We start from the raw sequence: 24031 nt of genomic DNA, 5'->3' as shown, positions 1-24031 counted from the left end.
GCACATATTTAGAGACAAACATTGTATTCATCAAGCTGAAAAATATTGAAAAGAAATACCAAAATTTAACATGTTGTAATGCTTTTGGGCAGACAATATTGTATGTTTTTTTGTTTTTTTCCATCAAGGGCAAGAACATATAAATAGATTTGTGTTCCACCTCGAGAGCAGCCCACATATAGTTGACCATGTGAAAAAGATATTCAAAATCTGTTTTGTTGTCAGCCAATCGGAGCGCACGCTCTAAACAATTATATACGTATATGGATCAAAATTGTTTGTTTTTAAAACTTTGCAGGGTGGATATTTCAAGAAATTATCAAACCTCACCATCTCACCAATTATATAGGTATATCCTAGCTGAAATCCCAAAAAATAATTGGGCTTTAAATAAAGCATTGGATACTGCATATGGATCTACCTCGGAGATGGTGGCCAGTGGTGGCTCGTGTGTTTCTAAGTTATTAATTGTGAGAAAATGACTGTTTAAAACCCTTAGTAAGGTGCATTGTGGTAAAATAAATGCAATCCTATAAAGTTTCTTCACGATTAACCTTGGGAGCTCGGAGGAGTAAGGTCACAAACATGCAAGCAAATCCCACCCGTCGCTTCACCTTCCTTAAATAAATACGCTTAGTTATAAGAATTGGTAATTTCTTAAAATTCAGATTTCACTCCAGATTTCAACACTTATTTAGTCCACGAGATCCAATCCTCAAATCCGAAATTATATACTTTCGATTATATACTTTGATTAGTCCGAGAGAGGTCATCATGTACAACCGCCAAGGCTTTTTGAGAAGGTCGAAATAAAATGGTGGCTTACGATCCCAGCGAGGTGACAACAGGCTGACCAAGGATAAGCCTTTTCATATGATCACCCCGTTAATTCTCTTCAAAAGGGGTGTACAAATTTACGCAAATACCCAGTTTTCATTCATGGGCTCCCTTGGAGGGAACTTAGTATGCATGCAGAGTTTCCGGCCGCTAGGTTTCATGGTTTTGGAGTTATGGAGGAGACACACTGACGCATACACCAAAATTTATTATTTTACATTATTAATGCCACATAGGAAGTCAAGTCCAAAAAACCTGAGTGAAAAGCAAAAGAAAGAAAGATGGGAAAAATATAATCACCTTTGGCTCATGGATACACCAAGAGACATGTGATGTGGCACATGTTAGAAGTAGGAGAAAGGATCGCACCAAAGGATACATGTCCCTTACATGATCATGTTAACAAATCAAATCTAGACATGGGAATCAAACCTGAGGTTTTTTGTTTTCCATCCATTCACATATTACTTAATAGCGTAAATATTGAACAAAACCAGCAATTCCTTTCATCATGCCCTCTCACAGAACAAGCAACACAAGCAAACAATTGGCCAGGCTTGACGCATCGCATGGCGGCCTGTACAAAGGACTTGCCGGAACCTTCGATGCAAGGAGGGCACCAGTACATGGTATAAATCAGGTCTACAATCGCCAACATCTTCTCAATAACTACTTTAGAGTGGCCAAAAAGTAAGGTAACATTACTGACATTGGCGATATCAAACAATATTTGGTGTGGTGGCAGCAAGGAGAACATAATATCTTTTTGCTGCTTTATCATTTTAATAAACAACTACAGTACCTCACAGAAAGAAATCACAGTGAGGTTTTGTTTGCCGGTCACCTAAAGATGGTAAATGTGATTTAGCTGAAAGCCCCAAAGTTCCTGACCCTTATGGGTGCAAAGGAGCAGGGGATGAAGGGGGGAAATTGGCTGAGGACTATCGGTTGAATAGCCAGGCCACAACCCTCTCCATGGCAACAAATATGAAGTAATTTTCTCATGTATAAGGATAAGAGTAGCAGCTCGACAGTGTTGCTGGAAGAACAAATTCAACTTGCGTATGCAAAAATTGAACCACATTTTATCTTTATGCTCAATTTGACTTTCATCTTAGACCAATGAAACATAAACACATTGTACGAATATGTTTAAAAAAAATAATCTGCTGAAGAAGAGTTCAAGAAAACAAACGATTGTAATGGCAGAACGATCAACAAAAGTATGATTAAAGCTACAGTTACCTGCAATTAAACTGCACTTACAATACCTGGCCAATGTACTTCAGGAGCAGATGATTACAAATCATCCAGACAATTTTTCAAAATCCCAACACCACCTTTAAACCTGTTCAAATTGCAAGAAAAATCAGATGCTATTTAAATCGTAATCCATGAGATACACAACTCCACAACTGCCATTTTTAAAGGCACAAAAAAACCCACGTCCGTGTTGCATCAACTACAAACAGCCGTAGTCGGGGTCATGCACGCGGCCGATTTTCCGACTCTTTTGTTCTCCAGGTTTCCGCTGCCTTTAAGTGTCCGTGGAACGAGGGAGCAGAACTCGGGGAGAGAGTCTGGGGAAAACAATGACAGAATGAGGTAACGTTGCTTTGTAATAATAATTTAAAAAATAATTGAAAATTGAAGGAGTTTACACACATGAAAGTTACTTTGGACAAAAACAAGTTAAGAGAACTGAGATGTGTGTGAATGGGGGTACATGTGTGTACATCAATGCTTCTGATTAGTTAATCTGTCTGGGAACATGGATTAAGATTTTAGATTAAATACAGTGCATTCAGAAAGTATTCAGACCCCTTCACTTTTTTCACATGTTGTTATGTTGCAGCCTTATGCTGAAATCGTTTAAATTCATTTTTTCCCTCATCAATCTACACTCAACACCCCATAATGACAAAGAGAAAACAGGATTTTAGAAAGTTTGGCAAATTTATTAAAAAGAAAAAACTGAAGTATCACATTGACATAAGTATTCATACCCTTTGCTATGACACTTGAAATTCAGCTCAGGTGCCTCCCATTTCTCTTGATCAGCTTTGAGATGTTTCCACACCTTGATTGGAGTCCACCTGTGGTAAATTCAATTCATTGGACATTATTTGGAAAGGCACACACCTGTCTATATAAGGTCTCACAGCTGACAATGCATATCAGAGCAAAAACCAAGCCATGAGGTCAAAGGAACTGCCTGTAGAGCTCAGACAGGATTGCGAGAAACTTCCAGAAGGACAACCATGACTGCAACACTCCACCGATCTGGGCTTTATGGCAGAGTGGCCAGACGGAAGCCTCTCCTCAGTGAAAGAAACATGAAAGCCCGCTTGGAGTTTGCAAAAAAGCACCTAAAGGACTCTCAGACTGTGAGAAACAAGATTCTGTGGTCTGATGGAACCGAGATTGAACTGTTTGGCTTCCGTGTGGTCACTCTGCCGTAAAGACCAGATCGGTGGAGTGTTGCAGTCATGGTTGTCCTTCTGGAAGTTTCTTCCATCTCCAAACAGGATCTCTGGAGCTCAGCCAGAGTGACCATCGGGTTCTTGGTCACCTCTCTTACCAAGGCCCTTCTCCCCTGATTGCTCAGTTTGGCCGGGCGGCCAGCTCTAGGAAGAGTCCTGGTTGTTCCAAACTTCTTCCATGTAAGAATTATGGAGGCCACTGTGCTCTTGGGAACCTTCAATGCAGCAGAATTTTTTTGTAGGCTTCCCCAGATCTGTGCCTCGACACAATCCTGTCTCTGAGCTCTGCAGGCAGTTCCTTCGACCTCATTGCTTGGTTTTTGCTCTGATATGCATTGTCAGCTGTGAGACCTTATATAGACAGGTGTGTGCCCTTCCAAATCATGTCCAATCAATTGAATTTACCACAGGTGGACTCCAATCAAGGTGTAGAAACATCTCAAAGATGATCAAGAGAAATGGGAGGCACCTGAGCTAAATTTCAAGTGTCATAACAAAGGGTCTGAATACTTATGTCAATGTGATATTTCAGTTTTTTCTTTTTAATAAATTTGCAAAACTTTCTAAAATCCTGTTTTCTCTTTGTCATTACGGGGTATTGAGTGTAGATTGATGAGGGAAAAAATGAATTTAAACGGTTTCAGCATAAGGCTGCAACATAACAACATGTGAAAAAGTGAAGGGGTCTGAATACTTTCTGAATGCACTGTATGCATGAACATGACATAGCATTTTGTTCAGTTCAACCCGCTATCTTGGGGAACTCTGTAGCAATTATTGCGGCAAAAGTAATCATGTGATCATCAGCCGTACCATCTTTTGACAACAAATAGTTCACTCCCGACCACCCAGGTGAACACTACACTCGCCCCCCTGAACTGTCTCGGCTGGGTTTGAATATCGACCCAACTATACACTGTTACTCTGGTGTTTTGCTCTAACCTACAGGGGGCACTGCATCAGTAGCACAGCCAGAAGTAAACAAGGCAATGATGCAAACCAGAAGTAATGTTCTGTAAACCATTTAATTAATATATTAACACAGCGCAAGTTGAAAGCGAACTTGCCATCATCCTCGTGGTCGAATGGAAAATCATCAGTTGTGCTGCCAAAGCCTCCATTGCCATTCCACGACTCTTCCAGTGACTGCAAGGCAACAGGTCTTTGATGAGCATGTGCTTCCTCATCAGAAAATCATTATCAGTTTCGATCAAATTGGATTTACATCAATTATATCATTGCTCAGCACCAGGTACAAGAAAGGGGGCGGAGGGTGGTTCGTCCAAATGAAAAGTTATCCACGTAAATACCTCGACAGCCAACCAACTCTCATTGCACAACTCATAATTGACCACAACACAAACTAAAGTTTTTCTTTTGCACAAAACTGGGAGTATCAGCACCCAGAGAAAAAAAAATACCCCACAATGCATCGAAATGGGATTCCACAGATTTGAAGGCATTAATAAATGAATACATTAATCATCGGTGAAGGACGCAGACAGTAACTCGGTGACACGTGGTTTAAGTGACGTTTACTGAAAGCATGGTTCAAAGGATGACTGAAGAGGTGAACAGTTATATGATGAGATCTCAAACATATATATATTTTTAACTTTCGAGTAGGAACTCATTCTGCTCTGCACAGCAAGCAATTCTGATTTGTGGATTCAAATAGTTTCCAGCTGAATAACTGGCAAAATTTCCCCTAAATGGTAATCTAGCTCAGATTGGAGAATCCCTCATGCCAGAATGAAAAAAATGCAGGTATGAGGAAGGCAGGACGACATTATCGCAAACTTTACCAGAGTTAGGTGGGGGTTGATGTGCTTACATTACAGTCTTGCTAGTTCCTTTGCCCCAAAGGATTACAGTATTAATCGAAGTGAAAGTAAAATGATTGGTGGCACAGCTTTCATCGATCCGCAGACTCCAAAGATATCTCTTAGTAGCAGCTTTAGGAAGTGGGTGAAGCCAATTAGTTTTTATTGACTTGTGTTTCACATTTGTACTCCATAGCAGAACCATACACTGATCAACAGTTTGGTAGTGACGCAAAACAATAGATAAAAACAACACACAGGTACAGGACAATCATTCACCAAGATAAAAACAATACACAGGTACAGGACAATCATTCACCAAGATAAAAACAATACACAGGAGGTAATCAATTTCAATAAGCCACAGGAGATCCACATATTCACATATTCACATATTTTATATTTCATACATATTCATATCTACATATTCATATTCCACATATTCACCCCAGATCCACTGTTCTGAAATACCGACTTCTTTCCTGGAAGTCCTAGTTTTTCCTGGAAGTTTTTCCTGGAAGTCCTAGGAGTCCTAGAAGTCCGTGTGTTTTTTTTTAACCTCTCCCACGCCTCCTCCCCCCTTCCCACGCCTCCTCCCCCCAAGCCCTCTCCCTCCCACAGATCTCCCGATGTCCCTGCTCTCAAATGTTGTACTTGTGTGTTTCCCCCTCTCTCCCCATCTTGTCTCCCGCTCCCTTTATTTTGTGGTATGTGTCCGTTTTTTTTTTTGTTTTTTTTTTTGGCACTTGTTAGCTCTTACACGAGCCTCGATCTTGTATACAAAAAAACAAGAAAAGATAAAAAGGAGTGACAATTAAAATAAATAAATAAACAAAGATCGATTAGTCAGCTGGAAATCTTTGAAGAAGAACAAGTGCGCAAGTATAGCGCAGTGTGAACTCACATCAGGTTTAACATATTCCCGCTCCAACTCCAATTGCTGGATCTGCGCAGTTGCCTGCTGTTGTCTCATGGCCACAGCGGATTCTCGCTCTACCTGAATCACTCTCTCCTTTGCATCCAGCAGTGCTCGCTGGTGCTTCTCCTCTGCCTCGTAGAATCGAACCATCTCATTCTGAGAGAGAGAGGAAAATGAAATAAAGAGGCAGAATTGCTTTGCAATAAGGGGTGTTGCAAAACATTTAACCTTTTTTTACCCCCGAATGCGTGCACAACCGTAACGGCTTCTCGGGGGGGAAAAAGGTAAAATGTTTTGCAACACCCCTTACATGTCCCCTTACCGATCCCCAATGAAACTTCTTGTTCCAAGCAAAAAGGGCATAATTTCATGAAGAATTGGCGCAATTCCCCGAAACTCAAACTTGTTCTGCAACTTATCATGGTAAAGCCATGTACCAAGATTCAGTTGAATATGTTAAAGGGTATGGGAAAAAGTGAAAAGTGCAGAAAAAACACAGGTGGGACGGACAGACGGAGAACCAACCTGTAGTCCCCTTCAGGTAGGGGACGAATAATGAAGTAGTCTAGATTTAAAAAAAAAAAAAAAATAATTCTGGATTTAAAAAGTAAATAATAACAATATTGTTACTGATATGGCCGAGGCAGCAATTGGAAAGAGTAGAATGGCTATTTCGTAGTACATGTTGTGATACGTGTGAAAGTATCCCCTGCTTTATGAAAGTTCGCCTAGAGAAGGTTCGCTACAAGTCCATTGTGCCAAGTTTGAACAAAATCGGTCCATGCATGTCGAGAAATGATTGGGATACATTTAAGTAACAAAACGGCCACCAGTCAGCCATCTTGGATCTGATCTCAAAAATAAATGACGTGCTTATGTAAGCCATCATTCATTTATCTGTGTGCCAAGTATGAACAAGATCGGTAAATGCATGTGCGGGAAATGGTTGGGGTCGTGTTCAATATCAGGTTGATTTTTTTACAACTAAAATGGCCACTAGTCGGCCATCTTTGATCGTATCACAAAACAAAATCATGTGCATATGTATACCATTGAAGCGCGGTGTTACGCGCGCTGCTTGTAAGCAAGGAGGAAGCGGCCAACGCAGTAAGTTGTAAGAGTCTTTATTCAAGAGCTCCACTATAACACTGGAGCGTTCCGGGCTGCGCGTCCGGTGTATATCCCGCGGCCACGCCTACCCCTCGGGCGTGGCCGCCACCCACTTGGCGCGCGGAATGATGTCATCACGCCAGTGAGCTTTCGTGTCCGCCACACACGCCCCCCCAGAATTCACGCGCACCTGGAGGGCCAGTTTGCGGGGCAAACGGATGACCCGGCCGAAGCGCCCTCTGGCGACTGGTCGCGTCAGGGGTGCAGGGATGCCAGCTGGGATGCCTCCGGCTGCACCCGGGATGGGTGCAGGCTCGGGGGGCGGCGTGCCCGCGGGGCCGGGCGGTGCCGGGGGTCCGCCCGCCGGGGGGCGGCCCCGACGCGGGGGCCGAGCCACCGGCGGTGGGTGGTCCACGTCGAGGTGGGCCGGCTTGAGGCGGTCTATGGAGACACGGTCAGGAGTGCCGCCGATGTCCAAGGTGAAATGTTTCACCCCTGTCTCCAGCACGCGGAAAGGCCCGTCGTACGGGGGCTGCAGTGGTGTCCGGTGGGCGTCGTGCCGGACAAAGACGTACTCCGCGGTGCGAAGCTCCGGGGCGACGTGCGTAGGTGGGTGCCCGTGGTGCGCCGTGGGCACCGGGGCGAACCTCTGGGCGGTCTCCTGCAGCGCGGAGCGCTCCTGCGCCGTGGACCATGGTGCCGTGGAGTCGGGGAGGAACTCGCCCGGCACCCGCAGCGGTTGCCCGAAGACCAACTCCGTCGCGGATGCGCGCAGGTCGTCCTTGGGCGCCGTCCGGAGGCCCAGCAGCACCCAGGGGAGCCTGTCGACCCAGCCGCCGTCGCGGAGGGTCGCCCGGAGCGCGGCCTTCAACGAGCGGTGGAACCACTCGCACAGGCCGTTAGCCTGGGGGTGGTAGGCCGTGGTGCGGTGCAGCTGGACCCCGAGCCCCCGCGCGACCGCCCCCCAGAGCTCCGAGGTGAACTGGGGGCCGCGGTCGGACGAGATGTCTGAGGGGGTGCCGAACCGGGCGACCCAGGTGGCGATGAACACCTGCGCGACGTCCACCGCCGTCGTTGACGCCAAAGGCACGGCCTCCGGCCACTGGGTGGTGCGGTCCATCATGGTCAGGACGTGGGTGAAACCCCGCGAGGGGGGCAGAGGTCCCACCAGGTCCACGTAAACGTGGTCAAACCGACGTTCCGGCACCGCAAACGGGGCCAATGGGGCCTGGGTGTGTCGGTGCACCTTCGCGCGCTGGCACGCGAGGCACGTCCTGGCCCAGCCGCGGACGGCCTTCCGGAGGCCATGCCAGACAAACTTGTCGGCGATCAACCTCTGGGAGGCCCTCGTGCCCGGGTGGGACAGGCCGTGGATAGCGTTGAAAATCTGGCGCTGCCAGCCCGCGGGCACGATGGGGCAAGGCCGCCCGAGGGAGACGTCGCACCAAAGGGCCGTGCCCGCGCCGTCGAACGGCACCTCGGTGACGCGGAGGCCCGTAACGGCGGTCCGCAAGGCCTGGACGTCGGGGTCGGCGGCCTGGTCCGCCGCCATCCGGGCATAGTCGATGCCGAGGTGGACCGCGTGGGCAACGGACCGGGAAAAGCAATCCGCCACCGGGTTGTCCTTCCCCGCGACGTGCCGGATGTCCGTCGTGTATTCGGACACGGCCGAGAGGTGACGCTGCTGCCGGGCCGACCACGGCTCGGTGACCTTGCCCATCGCAAACACCAGTGGCTTGTGGTCGACGAAGGCCGTGAACGCACGGCCCTCGAGCAGATGGCGGAAGTGCCTGACCGCCAGGTGGAGCCCGAGCAACTCGCGGTCGAAGGTACTGTACCGGCGTTCGGGCGGGCGAAGCTGCTGGCTGAAGAACGCCAGCTGTTGCCAAGCTCCACGCACCCATTGCTCATGCACCACGCCCACCGCGTAGTCCGAGGCGTCGGTGGTGAGGGCGATCGGTGCATCGGGCGCCGGGTGCGCGAGCATGGTGGCGTTAGCCAAGGCGAGCTTCGTGCCCACGAACGCCACGTCCATCTGCTCGGTCCAGGTAACGTCACCTTTGCCTGGCTTTCCTCGGAGGGCCTCGTGCAGGGGGCGCAGGAGCTGGGCGATGCGGGGCAGGAACCGATGGTAAAAGTTTACCATGCCCAGGAACTCCTGGAGCCCCCTGATCGTGCGGGGGCGCGGAAACCCCTTCACCGCCTCCACCTTGGCCGGTAGGGGGACGGCCCCGTGCCTGGTGACGCGGTGCCCCAAAAAGTCGATTTCAGCGACACCGAACCGGCACTTGGCGGGGTTCATGATCAGGCCATGCTGGCCCAGACGTTCGAAGAGCGTGCGGAGATGGTGTAGGTGCTCTTCACGGGACGCGCTTGCGACGAGGATATCATCCAGATAGACGTAGACGAAATCCAAGTCGCGCAAGACGCTGTCCATGAGGCGCTGGAACGCCTGAGCCGCATTCTTCAAACCGAAGGGCATCCGAAGAAATTCGAAAAGACCGAACGGCGTGATGACAGCCGTCTTCGGGATGTCCCCCGGCCTGATGGGGACCTGGTGGTAACCGCGTATGAGGTCCACCTTCGAAAAGAAGGACATGCCCGCCAAGCGGGTGGAAACGTCCTGAATATGGGGGATGGGGTAGCGGTCAGGTGTGGTGGCGTCGTTGAGACGGCGGTAGTCCCCGCACGGTCGCCATCCCCCGCCGGGCTTGGGCACGATGTGGAGCGGCGACGCCCAAGCACTCTCGGAGCGCCGCACGATGCCGAGCCGCTCCAGCGTAGCAAACTCGGCTTTAGCTACCGCGAGCTTCGTCGGCTCGAGGCGGCGTGCCCGGGCGTAGACCGGTGGCCCGGCGGTGGGGATGTGATGTTCCACCCCGTGCTTGACGGTCCCCGCCGAGAAGGTGGGCCGCGTGAGGGCCGGGAAACGGGCGAGGAGGCGGGTGAATTTGTTCGCTGCCGGAAGCGTACAGATGAACCTGGCCGGAACCGAACCACTCAGGAAGCCGCTCGGCAAGCCGCTCGGCGAGCCGCTCGATGAGCCGCTCCGTGAGCTGCTCAACGAGGCGGGCAGCGTGCACGCGAGCGAGCTGAACGTCTCAGCCTGGACAAGCCTTCTGTGCTTTACGTCGACCAACAGGCCATTGGCACAGAGGAAGTCCGCGCCGAGCAGTGCCATAGGCACGTCGGCAGTGACGAATGACCACCGGAAAACCTGCCCTCCGAACCGCAGAGAAAGGCAGCGTTTTCCGTACGTGTGAATGGACGTACCGTTGGCAGCAAGCAGTGCGGGGCCCCGGCCCGCGGACTGCTTGTCGGACGTACCGGCGGGAACGACACTCACCTGCGCTCCCGTGTCGCACAGGTAACGGCGCCCGGATAAGGTGTCCGTTATGTACAGGAGGCTGTTTAATCGGCCGGCGCTCAGTGCCACTACTGAGGGCCGGCCCGGGCGTTTCCCGACCTGCCGAATGAGCACGGCGGGCGACATTGCCGAGCCTCATGGCCGAACCTAGCGTGGAAATGGCACCAGGTTTGCGGCGAAGCCGGAGGCCGCGGTTTCCGCGGTGGTGGTGGGCGAGGCGTGGCGGCCGCCACGAGGCGCCCCTCGCAGTAGGGGTGGGCACCCGCAGGAGGTTCAGCGGCTACGCAGTGCGTTGCGTAGTAGGGGTGGCCACCCGCAGCAGTTATGGGCTCGGGAGCCGCTACGGCCGCACCGAAACTCGCCTGCGTGTCCAAAGCCGCGAAGACCTTGTTGGCCTCGGCTGCGAGCGCTCGGGGTTCCGTTGTCGCAGAACCGGCCAACGCGAGGCGTACTCGTGCCGGCAGCTGGCGTCGAAATAACGCCCGGAATAGAGCGTTCGGGGTTTCGTCGCCCATGAGCGACAGCATATGGTCCATTCGGACCGACGGTCGCGTGTCACCGAGCTCGGGGAGGTCCAAGAGGCGATCGGCCCGTGCGTCCACCGTGAGGCCGAACGTGGCGAGGAGGAGACGCTTGATCGCCTCGTACCTGTCGTCGGCCGGTGGGTTCCTCAGGACCGACACAACGCGGGCGGCCGTGCCGGCCCCGACGGAGGCGACCACGTGGCAGTAGCGTGTCTCGTCCGCCGTGATGCCTCGAAGCCTGAACTGGGCTTCGGCCTGCAGGAACCAGATCTCCGCCTGAGCTTCCCAGAACTCGGGGAGCTTTATCGCTACCGCGTTGGTTGCCATGGCTGTGGCGGGTTCAGGTGGTCAGTGACGACTGATCAGAACGTCGGAGGTCACCAATGAAGCGCGGTGTTACGCGCGCTGCTTGTAAGCAAGGAGGAAGTGGACAACGCGGTAAGTTGTAAGAGTCTTTATTCAAGAGCTCCACTGTAACACTGGAGCGTTCCGGGCTGCGCGCCCGGTGTATATCCCGCGGCCGCGCCTACCCCTCGGGCGTGGCCGCCGCCCACTTGGCGCGCGGAATGATGTCATCACGCCAGTGAGCTTTCGTGTCCGCCACACCATCATGTATTGTCTTTGATCCAAGTATGAACAAAATCGGTCCATACATCTCTGAGATAAGGTTGTGGACGCACGGACAAACAGCCGAGACCCAATCCATAAGCCCCCGTTTTGGACCAAGTCCAACTGGGGCCAATAACTCCACCACCTTCTGCTCCCTTATTCAGAAACATGGACTAAAGATTATTTTTGTAGTGTCAACTAAATTAACGTTATTATTGTGTTACTGTCTTTATTATTAGGTAAATAATAATATTATAATGTCACTTGCATCTAAAACCATCAGTATACCAAGTATATGGCTTTTCTTTTAGACCAAAACATTACGGTTGGGACACAAAGTGTAATTTCCCTGTAAGAAATCATTGAAAACGAGCTCCCGCATAACGAACGTTCGCATAACGAAGGGGGTATAAAGGTACATAACCCCTTTGTTAAGTGAGGGATACCTGAATTGTAATCCTTTAATTGTCAGTGCGCGGTGAGTGTATATAGAATGGCGGCTCATCAACCTACCCCTTAATGTTCATGTCTAAACCCTCGCCTTCTCCTATATTCTTTGAACCACTCAATTGTAAATCTGTCTATACATGCTCTTCTTCTTCCTTCTGCGGCCCAACAGGTGTGCGGCCAACACTGCCATTAGCCAATGACCGTTTGCAGCACAACGGGACAATCAGCGCAGGGCAGTGGTCATTGAGGAGAGGACAAAAAAGAACGACAAGATAGGCAAGAGCATCTCCGTGTCTTTACGAGGTGAATTCCTGCCCACTCTCAACCACCCGACTGGAGAAGCAGTGCATAGTTGTTGCTCCTGTTCCTCTTGGTCTTCCTCCGCCCAACAGACTTGGCGAGATTCTCTGGTGCTGTCCCAGGAAAACATGCACGCACGAGTGCACATGAGGGGCTCAGAGTTGTGGGTCGAGCACGAGCAACATCACACAGCAAGGTTCTTCCTTCTTGTCTCATGCTATCTGGGTCTCATTCCCCATGTGAAAGAATGTAAAGTATAGTTACGAGTTTGTTTGTATAGGTTTGTTTACAAGTTTGTTTACAATTATGACGTATCGGAATAGGATTCCATAGCATTTAATAGTGATTGGCATTACAGCCCACTTGATGGGAAGATTGGGTCTGCACTTTAAATCTAGGAAATAAAATTAGGCCTGTACTCGGTAAACTTGACGGCGCATCAGCCATGATAGTTGCGCACCGAGATGCCGAGTCGGCATTTAATTGATTTAGCGGTAGCCTTTTACTTTTACTCCCCTCCCACCACATCTTGCTGGTTAGGCAGGTCGGTGTCTGAAGACCCCTCAGCAATAATATTTTTGAAAATATATTTTTTAAAGTTTTTTTAACACAGCATCATTCCCCTTTAAGGAATGTGTGATTTAATGGAAGGAAATCAGCTCACATATGATTCACAGTAGAGAGGAAAGACAAGTAGATTAAAAATTCACACAAATATATCCCTTAACATGCAATCACCTGCAGCTGCTCATCCTTCTCTACAAGCAGGGCCTGCAGTCTCTTCCTCTCTCGTTGCTCTCCATTGCCCTTCAAATTCACAAATAAAGGCCAAAACAAAGACAAGATCAACAATGCAAATAACATGGTGCAGCACCACCACTGCAGATGGGTTCCTATGCTAGCAATAGCAACAAGATGTCGCCCTTAACAGTTAGCAATCATCAACAATTGCAAGCAATATCATTCTACTACAGATCGGACACTCCGCATCATGCTCTGGTTTATTAAAAATTTCATACATGGTGGTCAAGTGATGGATATTTTTGAAATCCTCTGTGTGAGGAGCCATCAACAGCTCTTATTGGCAAGTTTCTTTATGCAGATAATGCACACCAAACACAGCAGAGGCGCTACAGTACAATTCTTTAGCAACCAAGATCACAGAATGCGGTCTTACTGGTCCACGCTAGAGTGTGTCCTTCCACGCAAACCAATGGATTATTGCATGCCCGAGTGTACTCGTTCACGTTTGGCCACCAAACTATTTGGCCAAACTATTTTTCCCAGACCCTTTCCTGTTGACCGAGATAATGATGCATTTTCATTTCAAAATTACAGCTGGAGTTTTGATTTAGCCTCCTTCTGGATGAGCAACCAAAGATTGCATTCTCTAATATATCGTTAATCCACACTCCAAAGCAATAATGGTTCACCCACTACTCACATTTGGCATATTCCCAGGTATACCCTGAGGTTGCTGACACATGCATTTGGATTGAAAAGAGGGACCAACCTGTATCCTTGATTTGCTTCATTGCAGAGTTAATCATTACAACAGTGAAACAATAACATGAAATGCAAATACATCAAGGCTGACCTTGCCTTCCTTTACAACACTTATTTGCGGTTATCAAAGAAAGAACTAGAAGGGCACTCGGTCGAGAGCAAACCTCCGCCAGGCTGAACAGTTTATGTTTTGTATCCCACTCATAGGCCGGATCTGGATTCGGACCTGAACCAAAATCTAATCGGCTTCTTCTTGTCACATAACCAACTCTTCCACCAAGTTTAGTCAGAACTCGTCCATAACTTATTGAAATATCATGCTATGTATCGCTTTTCGCCCGATCCCTCAATGGTGAAGAATCGCTTACAAATTAAATAATCATCGTATCCGAATCCATATTCCGATCTTCACCAAAATCTACTCATTTCGTCCTTGACAAATACACTAACTCTCTGCCAAATTGTCCGAATCCGTCAACAACTTTTTGATGTATCTTGTTCACAGACAGATAAACAGACAGACAGCCAGACAGCCAGACAGAAAGACAGTGGTGAAAACACAACCTCCATCCACCTTTGGCGGAGGAGGTAATCAGCTTATGTAGCATGACACCCAGAAAGCCGAATGAAAGAGCATTCAACCAGGAAGACAAAAAGGTTTAAGTGACATGGATTTTGGCAGCAAAAAAGACCTGATGTGCGAGTGAGCTAATGAACAAATATAGTTGGAGCAAGTCCTACTTTTCCCTTTTTTCGTAGCTCTTCAAGATTTGCCTCCAAGGCCGCAATGTGTCGATCTTTCTCCTGCAAGCGACGCTCAAACGTTCCTTCTGTGGAACCATGCACAGCTTCCAGCAATTTTATAGTCTCTTCCCTGTGCTGCAATTGGTGCTCCTTATCTCGGAGTGAATCATTCAGGTCCTGCATGGTGACAATCGCCACCACCACAACATTATCACAAACGAAAACCAGTAACTACCATTAAGTTTACATGGTAACAGTCAAAAGTGTGTGTGTGTGTGTGTGTGTGTGTGTGTGTGTGTGTGTGTGTGTGTGTGTGTGTGTGTGTGTGTGTGTGTGTGTGTCCTACACGGATAGTCTCTTCGGTCGATCTGAAAAACTCATTCAGTCGCTGCAAGTCATTCTCCTTCTCTTGCAGAAGAGTCTGCAAGCGAGCCACTTCTCCTCCACTAGGTCCAACAGCAGGGATCTCCTACAGGTAGCAAAAGGAAGAAAAATAGAGGAGAAATATCTAGATTTAAGTGTTTAATTATCTCACCCTACTTCTCTCATGCCCACATCTTCACAATATAAAAAGTGCATTTCTTCAAAGGAAACGTAATTTTACACATGACTAAATATGTACTTGCAGACAGGCAACACAATCAGCCAATCCTTACATCAGCAACTGAATCTTTGAGAAGGTGATGGAGGGAACACACGGTATCTGCACTCTGCTTTTCATCGTCTTTCGCAGAATTCACAATCGAAAGGCATTCCTGGGGTAGAAAAAGAAAATAACGGAAATGGAGGCCTGGTGGTGTACAAGTGTAACAAATAACCCCCATCGTGCATATGTGCTGCCAGCCATGCCTTAGTGGGATGGGGCAAGACATTAATGGATATTAGGCCATTTGTCAAAAGTTAATCCAAAAGGGTCTGATTCACATGGATTATCCCCTCTTCTTAGTCCCCTACTGGGTGCCGGCCCAGCTGGGGGCTTATAGACCGCTTATAGACCGGCTTATAGACCGGGGCTTATATGGGGTCCGTATGTCTGTCCACGAGTCCGACCGGAGCATCTGCTCAGAAATGACCCGACGCATTTCTTTCATATTCATCCATTCATTCAATAATATCTGGGCACACGTGCCCACCTTGGATTATTTATTTTATATGCACTTCACTATTTGTACTCGACCCATTGTGCGTATTTAAGAGACATGCAATACTCCATTGTCAACGTCGAGTTTACAGACACCAAATGCTTTCATGAAAACCTCGACGAATGAACGAAATAGAGGAAAAAAAATACAACACCCACCTCCAATGGAAGAGCGAAACTGTCAGTTTTTTGCGAACTGAACCGAAAACAAAACAATTGCGGGTTATTCCAGTCCCAAGTAAATTTGCACTAATTTTATGCTCTTGGAGGTTGTTAGTGGCGATTTTAAGCAGTCGCTGCTCCTCTGCCAGACTCGTATGCAGAACATCCAGAGAAAATTGGACTGTTTGTGCAGTTTGGTTTATTGTGTTTTTAAGAGCAGTTTATTGAAAGGCTTTGCCATGGAAGAAAGCTGTGGCTGTATCAGGTGATTTCAAATACATGGAGAGTGAGTGTGTGTGGAGGTGGGGGTGGGGGGGGGGGGTGAGAGTGGGGGTATCAACTTCCAAAGTGGCATGATATAATCAGCATCGCCATCTTTCTCAGATGTGTGACCCCCTCCGCATTGTGTGACATTCATGAGTATATTGAACTACGTTTCACATTTCTTTTTACACTTCCAACACTGGTGCAAGCCTTTGGCTACATTGGGTGAGAGAATGCTTGGGGGTCGAGGGAAGGGTTAGGGTTATTAGGGTAAGGGTACAATGTAACAGACTCAACAATTTGAAAAAGTCCACCAGCTCGGCCACATTGTATGACCTTGGGGAGACATTGAATTATAAAAGGCTCCCACTATTGATGGGCATGGAGGGTAAAATACAAGCGTTGTCCACTCGCAGCGGCCTTGTAAAGATTGCTTGGCCATTCGCAGAAGTACTATATCACCGGCAGCGCAGATGGTCTATGTTAGCGGACCCTCTGACACGACAAAATTTTGGGCATCTTGTGGGTTTACTTTACCTCCAAGACAAAAATTACAAATTAATGAAAATAATGTGATGGCCTAAGACTTTTGGATGATGGGAAGCATTTCAGAATTTATTTATTTTTGTATACTGAATCGAGGCTCGTGAAAGAGCTAACATTTATTTCACAAACAAATCAACCAGACAAACAAAATATATAAAAAGAGGGAGCGGAAGACAAGATGGGGAGAGAAGAGAAGAGAATGAATGGAACAACCTCCCAATGGAATTTCTCCAGTAATTGCAGGAAAGGATTCCAAAGCTGAAGTCTCCTGTGCAGCACGAAAAGGTTGGCACACCGAATAAACCACCTTTAGAGGCCATTTTTCCCCACAAAGCGGGGGTTGGCCTTTTTCGGGAACCGTGGTTGTTGTTGTTTTTCGGTCCACTATTTGAAGCAATGTTTTACGGCCGGATGCCCTTCCTGACGCCAACCCTTTTTGCCACCTTTAACGACAAACAGGGAATTACCAGTGAACTGGTACTCAATTAGCCGACCTCGGAAGGATGACAGGCTGAGTCAACCCCCCTGGCGTTAATTCAGCGATCGACCGGGATTCGAACCCAGGATCCTTGGATCCTAAGCCGGCACCCTAGCCACTAGCCCAACACCAGGGTGTGGCACACCGAATGTTGAAATTTAATGCATAAATACTGCAAAATATAATAAGTTTTTGTTTCTTTAACAAAACATGATCAGTACAACGCATTTAAACTCCACCAATGAGAATTAAATTATTTTCTAATTTTCAAGGTGGAAATGCCACGATGCAGTTAGTTGGAACCGTTAGCAAAGGCAGGAGAAATGCCCACACTGGGATAAAATTAGCCAATCACTGAACAGCTATGTGTCCATGCCCCAAAGCTGCTGCAACATTTTCCATGGAGAGTGGTTTCACACACTGCATGCCTCATGCCTGCGACAATATTCGTAACAAACATGGGTCCACTGGATACGTGCGTTGAACAAATCGAGTCGCGACCTGCGTCGTACTTTACATATCATCCCTCGCCTCGAGCAAAAAGGAAAATGGGCTTACCAATAGCAACATGTCTCTCTGAGACAATCGGTGCGCAATGTTCTCCTTTTCTTCGTGCATTTCCTCAGATTCTCTTTGAAGTACCTGCAACACCACCGGGCTTGTTGCATCAAAACAAATCACAAATTTTTCCCGTCATAATTTGCCGGTCATGCCTTTGCTTCGAGTTGGAATCCAAAGCGTACCTCGTTACTGGATCTTGCATCTTCCAGTTGGTGCTTCAGTTCCTGCAATTCAATCTGTGCTTGCTGAACCTCCTGCTCCAGTTGCTCCGAGACCTACAACACGGAGGGATTGGGATTAATAACACTTGTCCAAACAGGTGTGGCATTAACAATAACAAAATTGAATTTCTCACTAATCATTACTTATGTGCCAAAGAACCCAAATTCAGTTTATGAAAGTAGAAGGGCACTCGGTAGAGCGCAAACCTCCGCCAGGCTGAACAGTTTATGTTTTGTATCCCACCGATAGGCCGGACCTAGATTCGGACCTGAACCAAAATCTAATCGACTTATTCTTGTCACCTATCCAACTCGTCCACCAAGTTTAGTCATAACTCATTCATAACTTTATTAAATATCACGATATATATCGCTTTTCACCCGATCTCTCAATGGTGAAGATTCACTTAGAAATTAAATAATTCTCGTATCAGAAACCATATTCAGATCTTCACCGAAATCGAATCGATTCGTCCATGTCACACACCCAACCAGTCCACAAAGTTTCATCCGAATCCGTCCATAACTTTTTGAGATATCCTGCTATGTATCGGTTTTAGCCCGATCACTCAATGGTGAAGAATAACTGAAAAATTCTCTTATCCGGATCCGGATCTTCACCAAACTCTAATCATTTCGTCCTTGTCACATACCCAACCTCTCCGCCAAATTTCGTCCGAATCCATCCACAACTTTTTGAAATATCTTGTTCACAGTCAAAAAAAAACAAAAACAGACAGGGGTGAAAACATCACCTCCATACACCTTTGGTGGCAGAGGTAATTATTATGTATGACAGGGATTAAAGTAAGGAAACATTTTCCTCACCTTTTAAAATTAGAATATAATTATTTGAGGACCTGCCAGGTACTGAGTTGGTTCTATACTTTTGAGAAATATAAATATTGTACATTTTTTGTGCCAACAATGATAATCCTTCAGAGCAGATCATGACCACATTACACAGTTATTACAATGTATATATCCTGGTATACACAATTCAATGCTGTGTTCAAGGAAAGCGTTGGCTTTATTGTTTGTCAAGCGTAACAATTACAGATACAAACATTTCCCCAAGCAACATACCTCATTTTCTCTGCACACCTTTAGTTCTGGTTTAGACTCCAGTGCCAGGTCATGCTGGATGTGTGGAATGGGCACAGGAAATCTTCTTTTGGCACCACCGCGCACCGTTTGCCGCCCCGCTCGTGGGGTTGGAATTTTTGAGCTTGGTGTACTGGGCACAGGGCGTGATGCAATGGCCATTACCTCATTAAAAACATCTCGAACGACTGGATGGGCTGGTGTGATAGGGGACAATGGCGACGTGTGCTGCAAGGGTGAACGCATCGCTTCAGATATAACGCTCACACTGTCTATGACATCACCAGTCTCATCCTTCTCAGTGATGTGCAAGTCAGAAACATTGCTCAGCGATGCCATGGAGGTGCTGAGAAAGAGGTTGGTAGGTCTGTTCAATCGATGTCGGCTCAATAGTGAACCATACGCAGCATTTGGACTTTGACAATCATTATTATTAATAACACCACCACCACCACCACCACCACCAACTCGCAAGCTGACATGACTCAGTGCACGCCGGGTAGTTGGCATCCCAATTTGGTGGCCTATGCGTGGTACACGGCACACAGCCTCATAACGCGCGTCTGATACACGTAGGTTGCCCACACTCTGACTTTTCCGCAACTCCTCAGCAGTGCTCCTCCTAGTTGGTGTAACCGGCGCTTTGCAATTTCCAATAGTACTAAGAACAGTTCCACCGCTACCACGTTCAGACCAGCACTCGTATTCTGAGAAAGCTGCGTCTTCATTCAGAGCTGCCCAATAGCGGTCAAGTTGAAGTGCACCTGGGTTAGAATGTGCAGGAGCACTGGGGCACAATGAGTGAGAGAGAGTGCCTGGATTTTGTCGCTCAAACTGAAAAAGCAAGCAACGCGATAAGCTGTCCCTCTCCAAAGCGAGTCGCTGCATGCGCTGCACAGACAACGCCTTTACACGCCCCATCACCGTATCGTAGTTGTACACTTGCTCAAGCACAAACGCACACTTGCTGCACACAAACTCTCCACTGCCATCCCTTGGCAGCTGTCGTCCGAGCAAATGCGACAATACCACATCCAAACTAGGTCGACTCGGGCCGCCGGCACGTTTGAACAACCAGCGGCGTCTCTGACGACGGAGCTCGCATCCACACACGCGGCAAACATCTTCAGCCATCCTCGATCAGGAACTCTTCAAGCACCAAGATTCAGCAGAAAAACTGGAACCACCGTGCACTTATGAAAGTCTCCATATGAGTGCTTGCAGCATATGGACATGGTGAAGGAAATGCATCTTTGGACTGTCTTCTCTTCCGGTCCTTGATGCAAAACTAACTTTGAGAGAACGGTTTCAGGGTTTCTTCCACGAAATATCTGAAACAACAGCAACATATTTGTTTCTTAATCACATTTAATCAAGGCAGCTACAAACATATTGTGTAACCCCTCGAGCGAGTGCCACATATTACCCAGAACTGAGAACCTCACCCTGCTTACACTACGTTGAAAGCACACCAACATCCATCTTCATAGTCAAACAGAGCACAACTGCATCACTGATAAGGAAATGCGAGTGCAGAACAATCATGGAAGGTGAGGAAAAAAAAAAAAAAGATGTTTAATCACCTGTTTCCATTGAAAAAATAAATAAAATAAAATCACTCGCTTTAGCAACACCATGTTCACGGGTTACTCCAGCGCAACCCTTCCAATAATGGTGCATCACACCCATCGACTATTACCTTCCCAAATTAGCGCCCAGACAGACGACACGACAGGAAATTGCCCGCAAAACGGGCATGCATTCCCAGGCCACGTGTTTATCTGAGAGTGAGAGTGAGAGTGAGAGTGAGAGAAAGACTGCTGCACACATTGTCGGAATATTCTTTTGCTTTTAGAGAAGCGGTGTGTTGCTGAATCCTCCACAGTCACAATACGAGGACAACAACGATATGTTCAGTTACCAAGGTTCTTGAAGAGCGCTCGCCAAGTGGCTTAAGCACTCAGGTGAGCACTCAATTTAAAATCGTTGATAAGGAGCGGCTGGCTTGGCAAGCGCTAAGCCGATTGGTAACTGCTCACCCCTGTGCAGAGATTAGAGAAAGGTTTGATGCTTTTAAAACGCCCAGCAATACAGGTGTGCATGGACGAGAACCCATGTCAACAGCCATTGTACACGCACCATCTCATGATAAACGAATGTGACAAGTTGTGCTCACATTGCGAATAGAAGATTTAGCAACAATTACCATTTCTCGAAAAGAATATCCCCAGTGTCTGCAGCAGCCTGTCTCTTCGAGAAATATTTTGACGATCGCTGAAAGTTTTGACCCAAACTTTTTGTATGGCAGTATGCTCCATAAATATATATTACGAGTAAAAAGTCCGTCAAAAATGACAGGTTGGAAAAGTTTATTCGACGGTGCAGCCTCATGAGCATGCCAAAGTCTGAAGCCTCGGCCTAGTTTCAGGTGTGCTTATATCTTCTTTATTTGACATCATACGGATGTAAATGAACACTCGTTTTACTCTGCACACGTTACACATCACGTGCAGCGAATTTCACCTCCATGTGCCTTGTATTTATTGTTATTTTTAAAAAACACTTCTGCACACCGCCATTGAGGCTCGGTTTGCAAGCCACCGTCTACAATTCCAATAGAAGAGACATAATTACTCTTTTATGGAAAATGTTTTTCAAGTTTGTTTTATCCTCAAAAATAGACCGTAGTGAACCCACATTCATGTCGAAAGACTGGCCTTCAAAACCCGACCCAAATCGTCCTTATGAAGGAGGACAGAAATATGTACAAACACACAAACGTACATTGTGTTTTATATAGTATATAACCTTTCCCCAAACCCTCATCCCATCACCTCAAAAACGTGAAATAGCGAGGCGGCTAACACCCATTTTAGGGTGAATGGTTCACATTGTGATACAAGCATGAAATTTGACAGTTATGCTATAAATATCTCATCTTATATAGATACTATTTAAATCAGGTCGATTAAAAACTCAAAATTAAACATGGTGGCCATTATTTTCAAAATGGCTGCCAAAAATGCTAAAACGTGCCAGAAATTTTAATACTGAATTTAGAATGTAAGAGTATCAATACTAAATCACAGAACTACAAATTATCTAGAAGAGCTAATTACAATTTTCAATTTCACCAAGATTAATTGAAAGTTTTTTTTTTTTTTGTGTTTTTTTTTGTATACTGAATCGAGGCTCGTGAAAGAGCTAACATTTATTTCACAAACAAATCAACCAGACAAACAAAATATACAAAAGAGGGATGATTTAACGTTTAACGACCGAACGGAACGTTTGAATTTCCGGAACCAGGTGTTCCGGGACGTTCCGGGACGTTCCGGAACGTTTTAACGACCTTTTGAAAAAACAATGGACGCCATGTTGAATTTCGAGTTGGCTAATCGACGGAGTTTAAAGAGGGTCTACACAACAACATCACTGCCACGTTTCATCCTTGTTTCACAATGTGAACGTTGTTTGTGTTCGCCGCCTCGCTAAAACCGAGCACGTTAGTTGGTTGATGCTAAAGTTCCCATGACGTCATTGGCGAAGAGGACAAGCCATTTCCGGCATCCTGGCCAATATCCAAATTCCTGCTCTAACCTATAGGGGGCACTGCATCGGTGACAGCCACGACCCCAGAAAAAAATGATGCTACTCGAAGCCATGTGTTGCGTACGAAATAATACCTAGCACACCTCCTCCCACACTTTTTACACACTTTTATTTAACTTCATCTGAACTTTGTTTGTCCCGTTTCAAATCTTTGAGCCATTCGTTTTCTACGTTCCATACGTCACAGAGAGCTGAAATTTGGCCCACGGTCCTCTTTTCTGGTACATTTTCATCTATCATTGATTTAAAAAAAAAAAAAAAAAAAAGTTTAAAACTTTTTTTTTTGAAGTGCGTAGCCCTCAACCATGTTTTTTCGTTTACTTGTTTACCCTCCATTTGCTTTCCTGTAATTCTTCGTTCTCCTGACTGTCCCCACTCAGCCTCCCCACCCCCCCCCTTGCATACGTAATAAATAGATGGCCTGAAATGACGCTGGCAGATCACCAAGAGTACTCGGTTTTCAGCCATTGACTTATAAATTATCACAATCTGATAACGACCGTGGTCAATATAAATTAGGTAAATGTTACTCTTTACATGAAGGGTACAGGTGTACCCACAGCCTACAGGTTCAAACAGCAGGTGTACACACGCGTCCACACTCACCGTAAACTCACACGTCACCTGGCCCCGAGCCGTGACAAACCCTCACGACAATTGCCTCTGAACGTCCACAGACGTCACCTCACCTGGCTCGGAGCCTGATGAACGCTCATCACCTGGCTCCGATTGTCCGAACACCAACTGTCGTCACAAGGCTCCGAGCAATGACAAAAACTCAAGTCACCCCACCTGGCTCCGAGCACAGACAATACTTCCCGAGCCCCCGACATACCTCACCTGGGCGATGTGGAACAGAGCCTCGTTCGTTCACCTGAACCAAGCGACGCCTCCTGCTCGCAGAGACTTCAATCATCGACCCGCCCAGCTCCAGGAGCGCGCGTCGCTTCCGCCCAGCCGAGCCCCGCCCCTAGTCTCATTAAACCACGCCCCTGATCTCGGTCTCACGTGTGATGTTCAAAGTACTGTATCGCGGTTGGCACGTGTTGTTTTGGGTTGAAAGGTCCAATGCGGGTTGAACTTGATAAAAAGAGGTTGCCAGGAGGTCATACGGAGGTCAAGACTCGAGAGGAGATGGGGGAGGCTAAAAGTAAAAGTAAAAGCCAGCAGTGTGTACAGGTTAGAACTAAAGCAGGTATTACACGTTGTCCCTCATCACAGGTTTTCCCAAACATCACACGCACTAACGTCTAACACGGCCATACTTATG

At 47.2% G+C, this 24031-nt stretch overlaps 1 protein-coding gene across 8 annotated transcripts; it reads right to left on the bottom strand.

The window, feature by feature from the left end:
- Nucleotides 1-1025: 1025 nt before the first annotated feature.
- On the bottom strand, nt 1026-23773 carry LOC137438830 (uncharacterized). Of its 8 annotated transcripts, none has more exons than XM_078767300.1 (12): nt 23368-23669; nt 20595-20662; nt 19132-20480; nt 18007-18099; nt 17822-17905; nt 15329-15427; nt 15019-15141; nt 14670-14849; nt 13161-13229; nt 6048-6218; nt 4388-4466; nt 1026-2417 (listed from the first exon to the last, which is right to left on the bottom strand). In XM_078767300.1, exons 3-12 carry the CDS (start codon nt 20281-20283, stop codon nt 2296-2298), a joined length of 2172 nt encoding a protein of 723 aa, XP_078623426.1. In that variant the 5' UTR covers nt 20284-20480; nt 20595-20662; nt 23368-23669; the 3' UTR covers nt 1026-2295. The 8 variants fall into 8 exon arrangements, with proteins under 8 accessions (XP_078623426.1, XP_078623429.1, XP_067990323.2 ...); XM_078767303.1 differs by having other exon boundaries at nt 19150-20480; nt 23368-23642; XM_068134222.2 differs by lacking the exon at nt 20595-20662 and having other exon boundaries at nt 23602-23773.
- Nucleotides 23774-24031: the final 258 nt, after the last annotated feature.

This window comes from Myxine glutinosa, chromosome 13 (assembly GCF_964187855.1).
Source record: "Myxine glutinosa chromosome 13, kmMyxGlut1.1, whole genome shotgun sequence".
NCBI lineage: Eukaryota > Metazoa > Chordata > Myxini > Myxiniformes > Myxinidae > Myxine > Myxine glutinosa.
This window is presented reverse-complemented; position numbering and strand designations above follow the sequence as displayed.

Coding starts and splice junctions, on each gene's coding strand:
- LOC137438830 (XM_068134222.2), bottom strand. CDS start 20,283: ATGGCTGAAGATGTTTGCCGCGTGTGTGGATGCGAGCTCCGTCGTCAG. Junction 15,428..17,821: donor AGAGAGACATGTTGCTATTG/GTAAGCCCATTT, acceptor TTTCTACCCCAG/GAATGCCTTTCGATTGTGAA. Junction 4,467..6,047: donor GGGAATATGTTAAACCTGAT/GTGAGTTCACAC, acceptor GTTGCCTTGCAG/TCACTGGAAGAGTCGTGGAA.